Genomic DNA, 22,540 nt, shown 5'->3' with positions numbered 1-22,540 from the left:
ATAATAAACATAAACCCAAAAAATCAAACCAAAACCATTACCCAAACCCACCCGGAAAACATATCCCTAGAACGTATAAGAGCAAACAAATCAGTTCATATATACAAATAGATTACAATTCCTTATCTACACATCTAATACCTTCTAAATAAACGAACTGGAACCTTCTACTTCTTTGGAGGTTCATGATCAGAGAAGATATTTTCCAAATCCGTCATTTCTAAGTTTTGATTTTTTTTAATTTTTATTTTACGTATCGAAAATAAACTGACAACGCCATGGCTGAAAAGAAAAAGACAAACAAACAACAGAACACAAAACACAACATCGAAAACCAAAGACTGAGCAACACGAACAACACCAAACACTGGGGGTGATCTCAGATGTTCCGGAAATGTAAGCAGATCCTTCTCCACATAAGTTGGTAATAAAAATAAAAGAATCGCACTCAACAAAACTACAATAAAAAATTCCATACATGTCTATGTCCGTTTTTCCGACGTATTTGTTTAAGTTGCACTCCAAACATTTCACAAAAACAATTTGTGAGCAATGACGTTAAATTATACCAATGCATCTTTTAAAAAAAAGAAGGGAAAAAAATACTGATTAAGTAAAGTGTAATCATGTTTTTCTTGAAGATGCATTCCAATAAATCCTACATTCAATTTTTTTAAATTCTACGGAAAGATGACAAAGTGCTATCAGATAGACGCATCTGTTATCTGTATTTTTGAGTCGGACAAAAGAATCTTGAAATAAATTAAAGAATTGTGCTAAAAAAAGAAGCTAGTCTTGTACATCTTTAACATTCCGGCGTGTGTGACTCTTGTTTTAACATCATAACTTATAAATCAAAAAAGAGAATATCATTTCGCTTCAGATTTCACTATTTTTACTATTTCAAACTGAATTTTTATTTTAGTGGTTTTGAAAATTCCTCATTTGAGAACTGAATTTATGGGTCAAGTGAAATTACCAAGTAAAGATCGGTGCATTTGATTCCGGTAACTGGATTATGCATTCCCTTAAAGGTCGTTGTCAATAAAATATTCCAGAATTTGATAATAAATATGTAAAGATTTAAAACAGCAGATTGGGTTACATTTTGAACAACATCTATTCCAACAAAATATGTGTATTCAACGAGAGAAAAAAAAATCATGCACTCTATGCTCCCCTCAGTCATGCTTCAATGCAATAAGCCGAGATACGTTCAGATACGTTGGTTATGTAGAGTAATGTCATTTTATTGGAAATCTCTATAAAGGTATAATATTAATATTATTTTCTTCCTTTTTCATGTTAGTGCTCATATACCTTTTTGTAGAGATTTAGTTAGATTACGGTAATATGTGCCAATGTAGCCCTCAAGATTGGGTAATTCAATGTTTACCACTTTCAAGATATTTTTAGGATTAGAAAACCAGGTATAGCAAACTGATTGATCCAAACATTTAGAAAGTCCTAATATGTCAATATTCGGTTATACGCATAAAAACTTACCATACTGGTTTCTTGTCATAACGTTCCAACCTGTGGAAATATCTGTGGCAACACAACAGTTTTCAAGACGACATATTGAAGATTCTTTAGAAAAACTGGCAACACAACATTTATCATGTAATAAACCCATAGTTGCGCATGTTGATGGGATTTCGAATAAACGTCTGTTGTGTAGTGTGACGACAGTATGGTTTCTCCACGTTTGACTGTTAAAATTTGTTTTTTCTTTTCTATAATTTCGGCATGCATGGTACAGTAAGTAAGTGTTGTAGTCAGAATAATTATTGGAATTATAAACAGGAAACCTTGCATCTTCAATGTTAAATGTAAAATAAATGTTTAGATTAAAAATTACAACTTTTAAATATGCAACAAATGTATCAAGATCCAATCAAATTGTCTTAATATTTATCGGTATTTTTTATTATCAATGATTACACTTTGTTAGATTGTTTCAATAGATACCATTGGCTTGTTTGATTTATATCAAAATGATATTTAAACAAATAATTCTTTTAAACATCTTCCTTTCAAATAATAATATTGAAAAAGATTACTGAAAATACACTTCAAGTGTATATCAAAAATCTTAAATTAGAACACAAATCTTAGTGTGTGGCCTGTCCTTAAATATTCTTGACCTTTGAGAGGACCATTAAACATATTTTATTCATCTTATTGGATAAGGACTGAGTTAAAATGGAATTGTTTTGAATATATATATAGAAAAAAGTATTAACAACAATACCGAATTCATAGATAAATTCAAAAATTGAAAGTCCATAAAAACTGACAAAAGCAACCGTAAGACTATATCATCCAACGGAACGAATGTAAAACAACTGTTATATTCCTGACTATGTACAGTCATTTTCAGATGAAAATGGTGGGTTAAATTTGTTTTATTGCTTGCCAATCCTTCCACTTGTACGGCATGCGTAGTTGTTTATAGTTCGTTATATTGACAGAATTTGGCGAGCAACCCAAACAGACCTAATTGGTCAGTGTGACAAAAACTTTGATCCAGTAACCAAAACTGGGAAACATACATCAGACATACTACACAACTGACTAAAAAAATCGAACAAGCACACAAACTAATCTGACAAAGACACCAACAACATAATTTGTTTTTTTAAATATTTCCACAGTCTTTCTGCAGACTTAGAGTTTATAAAAATCATTCATAAAGTAAATATATTATATGATTTGTCTATCTTCAGTAAAATCCATTCATTTGTAATTTAAGTACGTAGGCATATTATTTTCAAAATATCTCTCAGTATATTTTAAAAACATAAATTATTAGTGTTTTGTTTTATCATACATAAACTCCCTGTTTTGACTTCAAAGTTGTGCATTTGCCTTACGTATACATTCTGATTTATTTCAAAATATGTTGTTTCAGGTTTCCTTTTAAGCTATCTACTCTTTTTTCCATATAGTATAAAAGAATGACAATTTCAGTGAAAATTACATGTTGGAAATTTGTTTATATTGTTGCATGCACAAATAAAAATTAAGGTTTGCACGTCACTGTTTTTTATCTAATTGTTTACCCAATATTTCAACCAATGTAACTACACTATTACATCTGTAATTATGCAACAATGATGGGAATTTGCAGATGGCGCGTATCATTTTATCGGTCTTTATTTTTATGATTGCAGTGTTATTCCATTACATATGTTTGGTAAAATTAAAGGGAGGTATTATATTTTTCCCTACATTGAAAAAAAAATGTTGGAAGATAATGTTTCACTCGAAATCAATATAATATGACGAGTGATTTGTTCTTTTTTAAGCTAACATTTTACATTTATCAGTACTTTCAACATTTCTAAACCATTATATGGTTTCCAAAATATATATTATCCTTCACTTCCTTTTACAATATTTTGACAGATTGATATGTGATTCCGTTTTTTGAAACTAGCTGAATGTTGACATGTAATTGTTATTATCTTTATTCAAATAAATATAAAATCTATATAAATATTATTAACCAAGTTATTTCAGTTCTATTTTCATGAAATCTGCCTGATAAATACCAAAATGTTGATATTCATAGTCCTGCGATAGCTATACTATTATATACGTTACTTTGGTACTGACATGATTTATAACAATTTTTTTTTAAATTGTCCGTTTATTAATCTAAAATTGATTGAGAAACTAAGGTTTCAACTAACTCAGACAGTTGACCGTAGATGGATTTGGCTATTATTTTTAGGTCCATTTTGGTCATATAGCTCTTCAACGTTTTTAGTTCTTATACATCATTGGCTTTCAAATATTCGGCATGGGTAAATCCAGAAAAGCATTTCGGATGCATGATTTATAATGTGCTTTATTATTTATTGATTTTCGTCAAATATTGTGAATATTTGACCCGTTTAAATGTTTGCACTTCCTTTTACTCTTGTCGCAGATGTGAGTTCTAAATATTGTTTAACCATAGATATAAACATAAGGAGATGAGGGCAAATGACCGTAGATGGATTTGGCTATTATTTTTAGGTCCATTTTGGTCATATAGCTCTTCAACGTTTTTAGTTCTTATACATCATTGGCTTTCAAATATTCGGCTAGGGTAAATCCAGAAAAGCATTTCGGATGCATGATTTATAATGTGCTTTATTATTTATTAATTTTCGTCAAATATTGTGAATATTTGACCCGTTTAAATGTTTGCACTTCCTTTTACTCTTGTCGCAGATGTGAGTTCTAAATATTGTTTAACCATAGATATAAAAATAAGGAGATGAGGTATGATTGCCAATGAGACAACTATCCACCAAAGTTCAAATAATGTTCATTAGTAAACTTAAAGTTTCTTGGCGTTAACTTTTGTAATGTGTTGTTAACAACCTTTTAATTTATTTCTCTAACATATAAATTTACATCAGATGTTATTTGTTTAGTTACTAACACAATAGATGAAAACTGTTTATAGAAATACACATATCATATTAAATATATACACATATTCCCTATATTTTTATATTATATACATATATATACATATATATCTTTATATGATACACAAGTATAAATTGAAAACAACGTTCAAACCTATGATTGCGTTGGATAAAATCGCAATTTTTATACCTGTGTGTGTAAAACAAATTTCTTGGTAGAGGGGTCTAAATACAGCACAAACAACATTTTCCAAAAGACCAAAAAAGTGAAAAAGTATATTTTAACAAAACGCATTTGACTATCAGGTCGAACAACGGATGTTCTTTAGCACTGCTGACTGCCATGGCAATTGCCAAATAAACGGATCACCAGATGTAACAAAATGGATATTAATTATTAGTTTAATACCAAACAGAAAACAATAAACTTGCGGAAAAGATGGTATACCGCAAACATGAGGTGCAAAAATTGGTACACCATATCCAGATTTCGACAATTAATGTCTCTTCAGTGATGTTAGGAATCGAAACGCTATTTGGAAGGCCATATAATTTACCTCAATTTAGGAAAGACTCTTTATATTATATACATACATACGCATATATATATTTTACACATATACGCATATATATTTTTATAGTATAAACATATATACACATATTTCCCAATATTTTTTGGGTTTAATTTAAAAAAAAAAGGGTTTTATCTCATGTAAAGTAAAAAAGTATATTAACTATTTTAAAAGAATGGAAATAAGAATGAAAATGACCGTGCTGGATTCGGACATTATTTATATATTGAATAAAACCAAAAAATACACCTTATTTGTATAGAAATAAACTCATCATAGATACCAGGATTTACATTTTGTTTATGTTCGAATTTTTATCTGTTGGGAAATCTACATATGGACATATTATTTTATCGGTTTTTTATTTGTATTCTTCCACTGTTATTAATGTTTTCCTTTATTGAAGAATTGACAGTAGTTATTAATTCTAACCTACATTGTCATTTAAAAGTGAAATTAGTATTTGTAACCTGATATATTTTCTTTTAATCTCTAACACTTTTAACAAGATGATAAGATCCTATAAACTTGCAATTGTTCAAGGCAAACAATCTATTTGTTTATTCTATGTACCATTATTAAATTAACGTTCAATACTCTAAATCTTTTGGACGTATCCGCACTGTGCCGTCTTGTCAATATACTGTTCCGTTTCAAAGATTGTTTATCCAAAAGCTAGATTCACTTAAATATAACATTACACTTCATTTAATCATTATTTATTGATGCACAATTTCCGAATCGTTTCTGAAATTAACTGAATACTGAAAACACTAGCTAAATTTATCTTTTATTGAAAATACGTATCAAATACATATTTCAGTATTGTTTTACTCACAATTTTAATACATTTTGTTAACGTAAATATAAAAAGCATAAACGATGCTGTTACATGTTGTTTTTTAATTTGTTTAGGGGAAACGATGTTTACGGCGTTTTAATAATTCGTATAAAGGTTTATACAAACGGATCCGGTATTGAAGTGAACATTTTCAATGTTCACATCTATTGTTCAGAGTACAATGTACTAAATATTAAGCAACGCCAACGTAACCGATTTCGTAACCCTCAAGAGAACTCAGTTGGATGCTATAAATATGACTTTAGCTACTTGTGTGAAACAAAACTGACTCTATCAGTGAATTAGTGTTGATCACATTATCAAAAACTCAAGTTTATAACAAATATTTTAAATAAAGCTTTATTCAATTGTGTAAGCTTCAAAGAATACTTTAGTAAAGTGAAACTATTACTTGTCTTATTAGGACTAATTATATTCCTATATTTGAATAAATAACAACCAACAAATCTGATAAAGCACGAAGCTTCACTGAAAAACGATAAATGTTGTCGTCTGGAATTCTCCAATTCGGCAGTTAAACTCATGATATAGTGGATAGTCCGTTTGGCTGTGCATGATATATAAAAAAAAGCTGCCGCGGTGAAGAAAAGTCCGATGTAAGTGTAAAGAAAGTGCCATGCTTCCTGTAAATTAGGCAAACAAAAATCAATCAATAAATCAAATCAAAACATTGAAATATGTTTCAGCTTTGTGTTGAAACCATCACGTGAAGTCGGATTTGAAATCAGTATAATTGTAGTATATATGATATTTCGAAGATTTTAGTTCTGATATTTGCACAATTTTATAGTTTCATTCGTGTGATATTTTTTTTATATCGAATTACATTATACCCAATTATAACATACACATATATAATAATCAGTCTGTTTAAGGGGATTTATTCCGTAATAAATGAAAACAAATATTTATTTAAAGTGCATTAACAAATGAGAGGCGTGAGATAAAACGGGGACATTCAAAACTCATACTGATAACACAATGATGGCACAAAAACGAAAAAGTTGACACGACACTTATATGATATCTTAAAAATGAGCAATATTTTACAATGTTAATGCATTGTTCCTTAGAGAACCCGGTTAAGTGCTAAACATTATTTTTGATAGTTGAAAACCTATTTCTGATAATATTAGGAATAAAATAAGGCGTGTGACATGTGTCAGTTAAACAGAAACAAATGCCTCTGGTAATATAAATCGATTGTTGCCATTCGATCAAAGCTAAGGCGAATGATAGCTATTTCTCATAAACTGTGTTACCTGCTCTTGATGTATTATTGCTTGGCTATCATTTAAAAACATCCTTATTGTTTTTCTCTATGACTAATTGCTTTCGTATTGACATTAATACTTGCGTTTTCACTAAGATCAAGTAAAGAATTCACTTTTTTCTAAATCATAAATACAATTTTGTTAGGTAAAGTTTTTGAAATATTTTTTATTCATCATGTTCATAGCCGAAAACTCGGAGGGGCATATCATGTAATCTATGCGTACATCCTTCTGCTAAATGATACATACTTTGTCAACTCAATGTTATCTACTTCTTTTCTTTTCAAGATAGAATGATTTTCATTTTGCCAAAAAATATTGTAAATACAAACAATATGCATATTTCGAGATTTGTTTTTGTGAAAAATTAATAGGTACATTGATTTTAAATAAGACAATGTTCGTTCATTTTTTTTATTTTTATTTATACTTAAGGTGTTCATATTGTAAAGATTTTTCATTTAGTAAATTATTGACAAAGTATGGTAACTTGAACCAAAACCCGCATCAAAAGATATCTACAGGTAACAACTTGTAGATGATATGTCAATCTCCAAATTGTTTCAATTTAAGGAAAGTTGTGAATAATAGTGACAGAAAATAACAATGATCTGTCATCACTGAATGTTAAGATATGACCAACGACATCATTGACAAGGTCCTGACTTCGGGCTGGCACAACTAGCACATCTGAAACAAAGGATATATATAAACCAAAAAAGTACAGTGTTCAACACATTGCTGAAGTAATTTTGAAGACTTTTAAACGCTCCCACCGTTCTGTCAACATGTTAAGTTTTAATCGGGATGATTTAGAGTTCATAAACCACTAACCTACTCGAATGGAAGGCCATTATATAAAAAGAGATGCGACATAACAAACTTAGAACAGTTAAAACGTGAAAACCAATGGCCTGGTTAGTGAGTACAAAACAAGAAACGATTGGTGTACAGCAACAAACAAAAACTACTAAATTACAGGCTCCTGACTTAAGAAATGTACAAACAGAACACAAGAGTTTCCCGGGGTAAAACATTGTTTATTAGTGTGTTAGCGTTACCAATTTGTACACCAAAATTCTCCATCGACACGGACTTGATGCTAGACATGTGTGGTTTGAAAAAGATGGGAAAACAATAAATACAAGTTTCTCGAATTGCATTCTCTGAAAGTGATTTTAAAAAATTTTCTTTTTCATTTTAAGGCCAAAATTAAGCAATGCATATTTTTAATGTTCACAATATAAACATTTCTTAATAATATGCACATTTGCTAATTTTAGTTTTAATGACTGTTTAACAGAATGATCATGATGATAGGCAGTTGATATTAATCAGCCATTTGAAACTGTCTGCTCAATTTTTGTTTTATACGCAAAAGTAAGAATACGTTCGCTTACATAACACTTGTATACGAATTTGTGTGCGTAGTGTATAGATGATTTCGTTGAACGTGTCAAGCTAAATTCCAGAAACAACTATTTCGTCTTTGTATATCATGAACAGGCGTTGGCATCATAAGTGTTTAGAAAACATATGATACTGATCAGGGATAAAATTACGTGACCAAAATCAGTGTGAAGAAATATAGTTGAATTAAAAACAAATATATCATACTGTTCACAATCAAATAAAAAAATCGGTGGAGACGAAAATTCATAGTTCAATTGCAAATCATCAAAATTTAATTATGACAAATAAAGAACAAGAGAGAGAAGAAAACAACACTCTATATAACATAACATAAAAACATAAGGACAGCAAAACGAGCCCCACCAAACACCCTGAGTGAGCTCAAGTCTACGGATCACAATCAATACAAAGAAGATGGGATTATGGCTACGACTATATGAAAATATCCGTGCTCATCTGTGAGCCTGATGTTCCATACGCTCAACTAACTCATGATGGCGTCCGTAAAGCTTAAAAAGGAATGAATTAAACTATACTATAGGAAACCTTAGTTCTAAAGTATCTTGAAAGCAGCACATTGCCTCTTCGAATGGAACACCATGGCAAACGCAGGTTTTGGATTATCAGTTCACCTTGGAGATTTTACATTTAATAATAACATTTAATCTTCTTGAAGATACATATTTGATGCTGATTTTTTAGCACCTTTAAATCAATTAATCGACCAAATGGCAGCATTGCAATACTGGATGTTTATTGCATATGTGTTGAATAGCACTATATTAGCAATAAACTCTAAATATATATCTGCAAATTCAAATAACAAGAACGGCTTATGAGGCATATAAATGAATAATTTAGATGGCGCTTTACAGCATGCTAAAATCAAACGCAATAAATCCTTGTTCTGTTTTAAGGGTGAATAATATTCAAAAATGAAGCATTTGATACCTACAAAATGTTTTGTTGTATAAATGACCAGCAAATGCAATGTTTGTCTCATGATTTAACATTTTTGTATCAGATATAACAGTATGTTAGAATGTATATGCTGTGGAATCATTTATTTTCTTTGGTACCAATTTTCGTGGATCAAGGGAAAATTGTGTTTTCGTGGATATTTGATTTCATGGTTTTGCCAAAATCTGCATACAAGCCTACAGAACATTTATACTTCGTTTCACTTTTAAATTCGTGGTTCACCTTTACCTTTTAAAATCCGCGAAAAATGGTAGCCCACTAGTTGTAATGAATCCACAATATTTGGCAATTCTATGTTTTTTAATTAACTTTGATTCTCTGATTGCCTTGGTTCTCTGTGTTTTCAGATTCTTCGTCTCTGTTTTTTTTTTTAGCATTCTTAGATCTCTTTGATACTAAGATGATTAACACCTATGCGTAGGAACTATTTTTGTTTTAAATATATACTACTCTCAAGTATGTATTTTTTTACCGGGCCCGAGTTGGTGGTGTTATAAATACAATAAATACTTATATAAAAAAAGCAACTTGCATCTAGAAATACAAATGTGCAGTATTTTGTATGTCATTGAAAGATCAACCCAACAAAAGGAAACAAATCAAAATCTAGTAATCCAATAAAACGGCTAAATCACATATGCTACTGACGTAACAATACGCATTTATCTCAAAATAAGATCGTATATTTGATGTGGTGTTATTTTATAACATCAGCATTTAGAAAACATATGGAATTATGATAAACATCTTCTTATGTATTTTTTTACTAACCCTTAACAAACTAAGTGAGAAAATAAAGATTTCAGATTACTTTTAATCTGTTTAACTATGTTATTGATTCTTCTATCATCTGACAATACTTTTTTTTTCAAAATGTTAATGATATATTTTTTTTTTTGTAATTTGATGGCTATGAGCTACTTCCTATATGTAGCTGAAATCATTATAAAAACATTGATTGTCGGGGTGTAGTCTAAAAATGTATATGATAGCAAATACGAAAGTATTTTTTACTGATAATTATGAAGTTATGTCCAGTACAGTAGGTGATAAACTAAACATTTGTTGTGAAAGGCTATGTGCCCCAATAGGATTTTATTTAAACATATTTCGAATGAATTAGTCTTTAATATTGTCTCGAGGGTTAGGGAGAGTCTATCGATAAATTATTTGTTAATACATTACAGTCCTTTTTGTTGCCAATCATAAACTTCTACATTTTGAAATTACCCGCGAATAGAAGATTTATGAAACTAGCAACAACAGGTAATCGCTTGATCATACGACTTCTTTGAAAATTACAGATATGTGTGTGGGTTCACGAGCGTATGAGGTATATAATTATTTACATAAGTGTGTGATATTTGTCATTAATATATGGTTAACATAACATAATCATTTATAATTACAGTGCTCATGTATTATAGCTTTTGTCCCAGCTATTGTTTTATTTTGAAATAAGCATGTATGCATCATGCATGTATCAAATATGTAGGATATACACTAAGTATATCGGTGGAATGTGTTATCTAATAAGTTTGCAAGCCACGTCTGTGTGATTAAATACTTATATTCACACGGTTTTTCTATTTGTTTATTAATAGACAAACGATCACTTAGTTTCATATCATGAAGACACATACCGGATATTTCACTATTATAAAAACATTTGCATAGCGGTGAATATGAAAAAAAATTAAGCGTCATACACTTGTTTAATGTTTATTTGCAAGCTTAATTTGTATGCAAATGAAGACATACAAATTGTGAAAAATGGTACACATAGATATAGGAAGATGTGGTATGAGTGCCAAAGAGACAACTCTCCATCCAAGTTACAATTTATAAAAGTAAACCAATATAGGTCAAGGTACGGCCTTCAACACGGAGCATTGGCTCACACCGAACAGCAAGCTATAAAGGGCCCCAAAAAATACTAGTGTAAAACCATTCAAACGGAAAAACCAACGGTCTAATCTATATAAAAACGAGAAACGAGAAACACGTATGAACTACATAAACAGACGACAACTACTGTAATCAGATTCCTGACTTAGGACAGGTGCAAACATTTGCAGCGGGATTAAACGTTTTAATGGTACCAAACCTTCTCCCTTTTCTGAAACAATAGTATAACATCACAACATAGAAAAACACACTTTAAAATGTCAATTGGAAGGCTTAACTCAATCAAAAAACGTAAATTAACACACAATGAACGAATAAATTTGACCTGTGACACCTGAATGCAAATACTCAGTAATGAAAAATTACAAGGGATAAATAATTGAATTCAAAAGTAAATAAACAGGTTTAAACAAAGTTAAAGTATGATATCACTGTGAAATGTCAAACAATTAGAAAATCATCACTTTTGAAGAAACCTGCGTCATATTATACACAGGTAAATGAAAATAATTTTGTTGTTAAGTATACTTCTTCTTCTGTGTGTATAAAATCTTCCGTTTAGGAATACCAAGAAATTAATTTAATATCGATAAAACTGATCTAACACTTGGTACATATGGGGTAAATATCAACAATAAAACTATACAATTAGTGCCAGATTAAACTTCCTGTACAGATCCAAGAACAGCATCTATAGGAAAAATGAAATAATTTTGATGTTCATAGTACGAATAAGGGAAAATTTGTATTAATACCAAATACCTTTTTATTTACTATTGTCAAAAATATTTTGTATATGTGAAATTTTTCTTTTAAATAGGATTTTTCATGAAAATGGCACAGTTGTAAAAAAGTAAAGGGTTTTCCTATTGATATTAATATTGGTCAATATTACAGATGTGCAGCCTCAAACGATTTCTTAGACACAACGATATTTAAATATATAACGTGACGTGCACATAGTGTGACAGTTGGCACAGAGATACCTATCGTATGTTTATGTTGATGTCATCATATTTTTTTTTTTATTCTTGAGGTTTTATATACAATCTATCATTCAATTTACAAAGTTTATTTCAAGTCAGAAATAAGCTGAGGCTTATTGACCTTTGTCTAATGATAAACATAGGTAAATGTTATAGAAGTATTTTCATTTGCACCTGATACTAATAGATTAACTCATTTCTCAGAGCTATCAACCTTCTGTCTACTAAACAATCCCCTACTGATTTATACGAGTACAATGCTGGGGTCAAATAAAGGCAAAAATAGTATACCGCTAATCGAAATTCATAAATCGATTGAGAAAAAAACAAATCCGGGTTACAAACTAAAACTGAGGGAAACACATCAAATATAAGAGGAGAACTACGACACAACAGAAAGACAACATTTAAATGTAACACACACAGAAACAAACTATAATATAACAATGGCCATTTTCCTGATTTGGTACAGGACATTTTAAGAAAACAATGGTGGGTTTAACCTGGTTTTGTGGCTAGCCAAACCTCCTGCTTTTACGGCAATGTTAAATATAACGCTGATCATTAACAAGAATAATGCGATAAATGAAAGTCAAATGAACATGCATTTGACACCTGCATGGCGTCTTGTCACTTCGTTTTGATTTCTATAAAGTGTTTAAGTTGCTATAAATCATATAGGAAAGATCTTTTGAAAGTAAACGTTTTAGATAAATATCAAAATTGTAATTTAGACATTCAATATTGAATTATCAATCTGTTATAATATGCTTTTTCAAACAGCTAATTAACATATTTAAATGTAAATATGTCTGTCCATATGACATCATTTCTCGCTGGCACTATCGTATTTCAATGTTCTGTGTACTATCTAATACTTGTCAGAATCATAATTATGCATATAAATCCAAAAGTCCAGTCAATACCGTATATGTGTACAAAGTAACAGGTTAATATGAACACACACACTACTCTACACCAAAACTTTAACCCTTTTTCAATCAAAACTTTAACGTGAATCGGAACAAACGGGTGGACTGACCAGCAGACGGTAAAAACAGACGCACAAACCAGCATACATAATTCCCATTTGCTATAGTAGGCATAAAATTTAAACATTGGCAGATTATATAGACCTTATGAAATGTAAGAGACCGCGTTTGGTTGACTCCTGAACTTTTTTTTTGTCGTTGACTTGTTTCATCATTGTCGTATATTCATTTTGAGCATACTTAATCTGTGTTATTCGCGTTTTAAAATATATATTGTATCTTTTATCTTATCAAAGGCCTTTGTGGGGACTGTAAAGAATATCATAGTTTGTCTAAGTTATCAAGAAATCACATTGTTATATCCGTTTCAGACTACGAGAAATTGCCGTCTGATGTCTTGCAAATTTCCCAGGCATGCAATAAACATAACGAACAATTTCAAATGTACTGTAAGAAACACGACTCTCTGTGTTGCAGAAGGTGCATATCTGAAACTCACAATACTTGCAAAGAAATATTTCCCATCGATGATATGATACAAAATGTGAAAACATCTAGCGCGTTCGAGGAAATAGAACAGACTTTTACAGAAGTTGCTGAACGCCATATAAAAATAACACAGAACAGGGAAACAAATTTGAAATCAATAAAAGGTCAAAAAGTGAAAATTCAGAAAGAAATACTGCAAGTAAGATTGAGCATAAACTCCCATCTTGATCTAATACAAGACAACTTAATACAGAAGCTAAATCAGGTTGAAGAGAAAGAATGTCTGCAGATACGTAATTTGTTAAAAATCACTTAGAAAAAAGAAAAGAGAAATCAAAGAACTCAAGAGTAATATGGCTAATATAAGACAGTATTCTTCTGACCTTCAGGCATTCCTTGCTATGAAACATATGGATGAAGTTACTACCGAGAGTTCTAAAGAAATACAAAAACTAGTTTCTAGTAGTAGTCTTAAAGAAGCATATCTGTTTCTTAAGGTAGATACAGGCTTAGAGAGGTTCTCAACAAATTTTCAAAGATTTGGAGACGTATTTACAAATTATAAACCATCTGTCATCGATATTGTTCAAAGGAAGAATGTTCAAGCACAACTAGAAGCTCCTAAATTATACACCAGATCGATTGATGGCATCAAGCTTACCTTAAAACAGACTTTCAGAACAAATGGGGGCATTAAAGGTTGTGTGATACTGTCGGGTGGCATAATAGCAATAACTAGTTGATCAACAGATATAGTCAGTATATTCACCAGTTTAACGTCACTATAAAACTAGGCAAACTTTTTGATGCTACATATAATCCAGATGACAATACAATCGCTGTTTCAAGCCAATGTCGTATCCGTGGGCATATACATATCATCTGCATGGCAAAACGGAAAGTCACTAAAACAATATCATTTGATTATCCAATTGGTGGGATAGTCTACAGAGATGGCTACTTCGTCTTCTGTGCTGGGAACCAGGGAATACAAATGATAAATATTCGCGATGCATCCATGACAACTGTAGTCACTAGTAGCATAAGTCCCAATGCTTATATAACATTGTTTGCAGACTACATTTACTACACCGATTTTGAAACCAGGTCTGTGACCTGTTGTGATCTTCAGGGCAAACCAAAATGGACATTTAAAGAAGATAGTATCTTACCTGAACCGTTAGGTGTCACAGTAGACAACGAAGGACAAGTGTATGTTGTCGACAACAAGGTTGGAAATGTTGTGGTTATTTCACCATGTGGACATAGATATCGACAATTACTGTCCACGAAGGATGGTATAATGAATCCATGGGCTTTAAGTTACGACAGATCAACTGATCGGCTGTTAATTGTGAATTGGATGGACAACGCTTATCTTTATACTGTTACGAAATAGACTTTTTTTAAACACAAACAAATTTAATTCAATGTTTTAGAGATCTTATTGATATATGTTCGATAATGTTCTAGAGTATAGTGTACTGCTTATGTAATTTAACATTCAAAAAATAGCACATGATAAAATATTCTTGCTTTTTATTAGGAAAATTACTAGAGAATAAATATCAAAATGATTTGCTTCCTTTTTGTGAAAAATTAACTCTCCAATGACTAAATAAAATATCCTTTTACCTTGAACAATTATTTTGAAAATAGGTCGATATAATGATTAAGATATAACCAACCAATATTTATACTTTTTGGGGCTCTGATCTGTTATATGCAAATGGAATAGTCAAATGTTAGTATGATTTGATTATTCTATTGTTAGAGTGTTTGTTTATTTTTGTTTAATTCTTGGTTTATTAGTTTTATCTAGTGGAGAACGGTAGCGTAGAAATCTTCTGAAAATTTTTACTTTCATTTCAGTTTTCATACAGATTGAATCACATGATCATACGATTGATTGGCTGATGTTTGATTAATAGTGAACGTATACTTGTTCCTTCAAAGGAACTTATTCATAAACCATGCTTTGATATTTAATCTTTTTGGAACAACGATTCTATACATTTTATTTCGTCAGGAACAAATACTGTAATATGCGAGCAAAGTAGATATATAAAATCCTGTCATTTAATCCGAACAAAAATCTCTAAATACGAGCTAGCGTCACCTCGTTGCCTTAATCTTTATATGCAAAGAGATCAAATATCAACTATATAGTAACAAGGGGTCAAACCAGTATCACTCGTACTCGAGACCACCATGACACATAAAATCTATACAGTGCAGATCTCATATATGTAAACAATTCAACGTACACTCTGATTCAAACAAAACATTCTCTGAAACTGACATTATCAAGATGCTTGACTTTCTTATTTACAACGTATTTGTTACGTTTGGAGGACGTATTTTACAACAAACAATCGGCATTTCCATTGGAAGAAACTGTGCCCCCTTCTCGTCGACTTGTTCCTTTATTCATATGAGGCTTACTTCATACAGGAACTTATAAGAAAAAAGGAAAAGAAGTTAGCAGTATCCTTTAACTTTACTTCCCGCTATATAGATGATGTTCTCTCACTACATAATTCAAAATTTGGTGATTATGTTGAACGCATCTATCCCATCGAACTTGAGATAAAGGATACAACAGATATATTTAAGTCTGCCTCATATCTTGACTTACATCTAGCAATTCACAATAAGAGTCGGTTGAAAACATAACTTTACGACAAAAGAGATGATTTCAGCTTCCCAATGGTGAACTTTCCATTTCTATGTAGAAACATTCCAGCAGCGCCTGCATTCGAAGTATATATCTCCCAGTTGATTCGGTGTTCCAGGGCTTGCATTTCCTATCATGCTTTTCTTGATGGAGGGTTGCTGCTCACAAGGTAGGTAATAAACCAAGAATTCCAAGTGGTGAAGTTGAACATATCCCTTCGAAAGTTTTACGGACGCCATCACAAGTTGGTTGATCGTTATGGACTATCCGTTTCACAGATGATTGCGGATATGTTCCTAATTTCGTAGCTACAATCCCGTCCCCTTTTCCCGAATGTGACCTACCGAATTAGACTTATTACCGGGTTTGTTCTAACATGACGGGTGCAACATGTGGAGCAGGATCTGCTTACCCTTCCGGAGCACCTGAGATAACCCCCAGTTTTTGGTGGGGTTCGTGTTGCTCAGTCTTCAGTTTTCTATGTTGTGTTTTGTGTACTATTATTTGTCTGTTGCTTTTCTCTTTTAGCCATGGCATTGTCAGTTTATTCTCGACTTTGAGTTTGAATGTCCCTCTGGTATCTTTCGCCTCTCTTTCACTAAGGAACATAACTCATAATTCTGAAAATTAACTTGACGACTAGTCTGTGAAATTGAGATGAATGCCATATAATATATGTCAGACTCAAAAAAATACTTTTGCAGGCAATAATCATTCCAATATTGTTGACCTGCATAAAAACTAAGGAACAGATATCATCCGATAAGGTAGACTGATCACAAAAACTAAAAGAAAAATTCAAGGCCATAAAGCATGGAAAAAAAGTAAAATCACAAAAATACTGAATTCCGAGGAAAATTCCAAAACGGAGAGTCCCTAATCGAATTGCAAAATCAAATGATAAAACACATCAAACGAATGGACAACAACTGTCATATTCCTGACTTAGTACAGGCATTTTCAAATGTAGAAAATGATGGATTGAATCTGGTTTTATAGCGCTAAACCTCTCACTTGTATGACAGTCGCATAAAATTCCATTATGGAACAGACAGCCATTTAATCCGCCAACATTAGATTGATAAAAATAACAACGACTGATAATTGAGTGATCAAACGACATTCTTGTATAGATATATGTATGGACTCACCTATTGATGAGGTATCTCTACATGTTATGAGATTTTTCATTATCATAGTGATAGTGGTAAATCTATGTTGAAACATTTATGCAAAACATTGGCGTGTATGCCATCGGGTCCACACGATTTGAAAAGAATCTATTTAAACAAGCGTTTTCTTATTCCTTTCGGAAGCATGTGTTATATTCAAATCAAATAAAGCAGTATCAGATTTCACATCAGACAAATCAAGTGAGTGTTCTATTTTTTTTTTTTTTTTTTTTTTTTGTACGGCCCGATATAGAAAAGTAAGTTTAAGCTTCCGCTTTATCTTTTTCATTGGCGTAAGAGTTGACTGAAAAGTGTGTATGGGGGCGGTGCTAACACCTTAAAGTGACAAACAAATCTAAAGTCCAATAGTCTCGATGTTAATCAGTGATCTCTTTTAATTTCAACAATTTTGTTTTTGTCAAAGATTTGCAGACAAAAATATACGAGGGCCCTCTGTTTATCATCTGTAAGTTTAACATCATCATGTTCTAATAGCGCTATTGAACTTGGCGACTTGGAAAAATATCTAAAACTTATCATTCGAACCTTATTAGTCTAATGCATGTTTATGCTCAAAATTAGATTTAGCTGTTCGTAGATAACCTTTCCTTTTCACATTGAATTTTATCAGCAGATAATCAAGCTTAAGACTGTGTTAATTTAATCCAAGTTTCCTACGATTACTTAATCTTGACTTCAGTAACATATAAGACAGTGTTAGAAATTCGTTATTAAGTTTTAATCCTTTTTTTAACCTTGCATACAACTTTTGACCTTTGAAATTTACCCGCTAAAATACTTAATAGATAAAACAGTCAAGGACAGGTAATTATTTGTTATGGTTCTAGATGATAGCTAATCACGTGTTCACATAACTTTCTTGTTATGGTTGTACGAATTTATGAGGTATCTGTATGATTTAATTATATTTTTTCATTGTTATTGATTGTCATTGTATGTAGGCATTTTACATTTAAAGTATACTATTTAGCTTTTGTCTTCAATAGAATATGGCTTTGTTTAAATGATGTATAACTGTTCATGTAGTTTACTTTCGATTTGTATACACATACAATACAATTAACCAATATTTAAAGATTCTTGGGTCAGCCTGGTGAACCAGTTCGCTAGTTCACACAGAAATAGGTATATTATGTTTTCATTGACATAATATCTATTGTACTAAAATAACGATGTCATGTTTGTTAGCCGGCATGACGTAAAAACGACGAATCACAGAATTTAACTTTATAAATAACTAATATTGGACAATGGTCATGATGTGTTGATTAGAAATTACACCATTCCAGGCCTTTTTGCTGGCCACATAATTAATATTACCAATATTTAACAAGTTCCGTGTCGAATCTGATACCGATACCAATAGTACCTGTTACCTGTTACCTAATCTGAACGTTCCACCTCTGTCAGGCGCACCACCGTACGGATGTATTTTGGAATTCGCTATATACACAGGTCATAATCTAACCTGAAATTCATTATTATACAGGGATTTTCACTAGTAAATTCAATCATTGACCAAAAAAATATTTCTACAAGTAGTTTCCGGTTGTAGTAACGGAAAACCAGGACGGATTCAAACAGAAAGATTTTGAAAGCAGAGAAAACTGTTCACCTTAATTTATAATCAGCATGACTTTATCAAATGACAATACGAATACTAAAAATCTAGGCTGAAAATAAGGCGTGGGTAACTAACTTCGTTTAGTCACGGACCCGCGTTAACTTTTTGTTCTATTTTTTATTTAAGATTGTAAATACAATGTTATCATGGTTATCATTCATTTTGTTTTAAATTTGTAAATTTTTTTTTTATTATCTGCAACATATTGCGGTTTAGAATGTTATTTTAAGCTTGATTGAGTAGAAGACTTCTGTCAGTGGTCAGATTGTTGATTTTGCAAAATCGTGTCATTTATATTTATTATGTATATATAGGTTGCTTAAGTCCAATCACCTTCCTCTAAAATAATTTTAAAAAAAGTCCCTTTAATAAACGTCTAAAATCTGACAAAGTAAGACATGTAAGAGTCAATGAAAAAGTACAACAAAAATTCATTATATTGGCATGATGGTTACAATGCCTTAAATCTTGTGCATGATTTTATCTGGTTAAATTAACTGTAAAAATACGGTAAAAGTTACACAAAAGATAACAATGAAAGTCATTGTAACCACCTTCGCTTGTGAATCTATAGTTAATGTATTAATGACTCCCATAAAGGTTGTGTTAATTTAAAAACGTATATATAATAATATACATTACATGCATGTCTCATAAGAATCCGTACTTTTGGCTGACAACAATCATGAGGCATTCTATAATTAGATTTCACCATCCTATGATATTCAATTTTCATGAAAACACGTGCTTGCAGTGATATCATCATAGTGATACACAGTAAAACAAACGCAAAATTTGTTACAAGACGCTGTTTCATGGTTGAACATAAACATATTATTATAAGAAATGAATGCTTCCTCGCTTCATGCAAAATGTGCTTCGGTTAACGCTTTTATATCCCAATAAAATTACAAAAAGAATCAGAAAGATATATAAACACAACCAATACAATCCATTTAGTTTAACAATTGTGTATTCGATATGTATTTTGTAGTAACATGGCGACTCTGTCCCCTGTGTGTGGTATATGTGACCTTCGACATATCTCTAAACCATCAGTAGTTTGGTGTCCAGAATGCGACGAGGGCCTATGTGAGGATTGTAAAGAACATCATACACTGTCTAAATCATCGCGAAATCACAGCGTTATAGCCGCGTCGGCCTACCAAAAGTTGCCATTTGATATCTTAAAAACCACACTAATATGCAGTGAACATAATGAGCAATACCAAATGTACTGTAAAAAGCATGCGTCTCCCTGTTGCAGAAGATGCATATCTGAAAACCACAATAGCTGCATAGAAATATGTCCACTCGAGGATGTCATACACAATGTAAAAACATCAAGCGCATTTCAGGAAATCGAACAGACCTTAAAAGAAGTTGCTGAAAACTATGAACGAATCATGCAGAATAGAAAAGAAAATTTGAAATCCCTCAAAAATCTTAAAGATAAAATTCAGATTGAAATACTGCAGGTTAGATTGAAAATAAACTCCCATCTCGATATAATACAAGACAATCTAATAAAAAAACTAAATGAAACTGAGGAAAGAGAATGTAAGAAGATACGTAATTTGCTGAAACCACTTGAAAAAAAGGAACAGGAAGTAAAAAAAATCCAGTCTGATATTGCCAATATCAAACAGTATGCTTCAGACTTTCAGTCATTCCTTGCTATGAAACATATCGATATAATTGCTACCGAAAGTTTTAAATCCATACAAGAACTACTCTCCAGCGACAATCTTGAAGAAACGTATCTGTCTCTTAATCTGGATACAGGCTTAGAGAAGTTCTCGGTCAATTTTCAAACATTTGGAGACATTTGTGCAGATTATAAGCCTACTGCCATCAATATTGTTCAAAGAAAGAATGTACAAGCACAACTTGTGTCTTCTAAGTTGTACACCGGATCGATTGATAATATAAACTTGAACTTAAACCAAACTATAATGGTAAGTCGTGGCAATACAGGTTGTATCTATCTTGCGGATGGCAGATATGCAATAGCTAGTTCGGAAAGTGGACTCAGTATTGTCAACAAAGACGGTTCAACAGAGTTCCAAATCAAATTAAACGGCAATCTTTTTGATGCTACACATTATCCATTAGACAATACAATCGCTGTATCAAGTGGCTTTGAGAACCAATGTCATATAAATTTCGTCTGCCTGGAAAAACGGAAAGTCATGAAAAAATTGTCATTGGATTTTCCAGTAGGTGGGATAGTGTACAGAGATGGTTATTTCATATTATGTGCAGGGAACAAGGGAATACAAATGATGAATATTCGTGATAAATCCGTGACAAATTTAGTTTCTAGTAGCATGAGTCGCAATGCTTATATAACATCTTTTGGTAACTACATTTACTACACCGATCTAGACAAAAGCTCTGTGACATGTTGTGATCTTCGGGGCAAACCAAGATGGACCTTTAAAGAAGAGGGTGTCTTACCTGTACCATTGGGTATCACTGTAGACAATGAAGGAAACGTGTATGTTGTCGACAACAGGTTGAGTAAAGTTGTTGTTATTTCTCCTGATGGGCAGAAATATCGACAGTTATTGTCTGAAGATGATGGTATTACCTTACCATGGTGTATAACCTACGAAAGAACAACTGATCGGTTGTTAGTTGTCAATTGGAAGACCAATGCTTACATTTATACAGTTACGAAATAAACGTATTATTCAAATACCAACACATTTTACTTCCATGTTTAATAAATCATGTCTTGATGTATTCTTGTCTTGAAATTCACATTTGATAACCCCATTAAATTTGGAATTCAAATTATAGACGGGATAATATATTATGACTTTTTCGCAAAAAAAACTACTGGAAAAATTTGAAATGATTTTCTACGTTTGAGAAATAACTTGCATTCGGATATATATATATATACATGTTGAACAAAAGTTTTGAGGAAAATAATAATTTCTCTAACAATCAATAATGATATGAATATAACCAATAAACTATTAGACTTTTATTAATCATACTAAATAGATATAGGAAGATGTGGTATGAGTGCCAATGAGACAACTCTCCATCCAAGTTACAATTTATAAAAGTAAACCATTATAGGTCAAGGTACGGCCTTCAACACGGAGCATTGGCTCACACCGAACAGCAA

The 22,540-nt window shown here is 31.6% G+C and overlaps 1 protein-coding gene across 3 annotated transcripts; it reads left to right on the top strand.

The window, feature by feature from the left end:
• The first annotated feature begins 18,599 nt into the window (after positions 1-18,599).
• LOC127704718 (uncharacterized) lies at positions 18,600-22,144 on the top strand. 3 transcript variants are annotated; one of them, XM_052208916.1, is made up of 2 exons: positions 18,600-18,659; positions 20,393-22,144. In XM_052208916.1, the coding sequence occupies exons 1-2, from the start codon at positions 18,655-18,657 to the stop codon at positions 22,083-22,085; spliced, it is 1,698 nt and encodes a 565-aa protein (XP_052064876.1). In that variant the 5' UTR covers positions 18,600-18,654; the 3' UTR covers positions 22,086-22,144. The 3 variants fall into 3 exon arrangements, with proteins under 3 accessions (XP_052064876.1, XP_052064877.1, XP_052064874.1); XM_052208917.1 differs by having other exon boundaries at positions 18,602-18,644; XM_052208914.1 differs by having other exon boundaries at positions 18,606-18,665.
• The last annotated feature ends 396 nt before the right edge of the window (positions 22,145-22,540 follow it).

The sequence above is a fragment of the Mytilus californianus genome, unplaced genomic scaffold (genome assembly GCF_021869535.1).
Source record: "Mytilus californianus isolate M0D057914Y unplaced genomic scaffold, xbMytCali1.0.p SCAF_6, whole genome shotgun sequence".
Classification (NCBI taxonomy): domain Eukaryota; kingdom Metazoa; phylum Mollusca; class Bivalvia; order Mytilida; family Mytilidae; genus Mytilus; species Mytilus californianus.
This window is presented reverse-complemented; position numbering and strand designations above follow the sequence as displayed.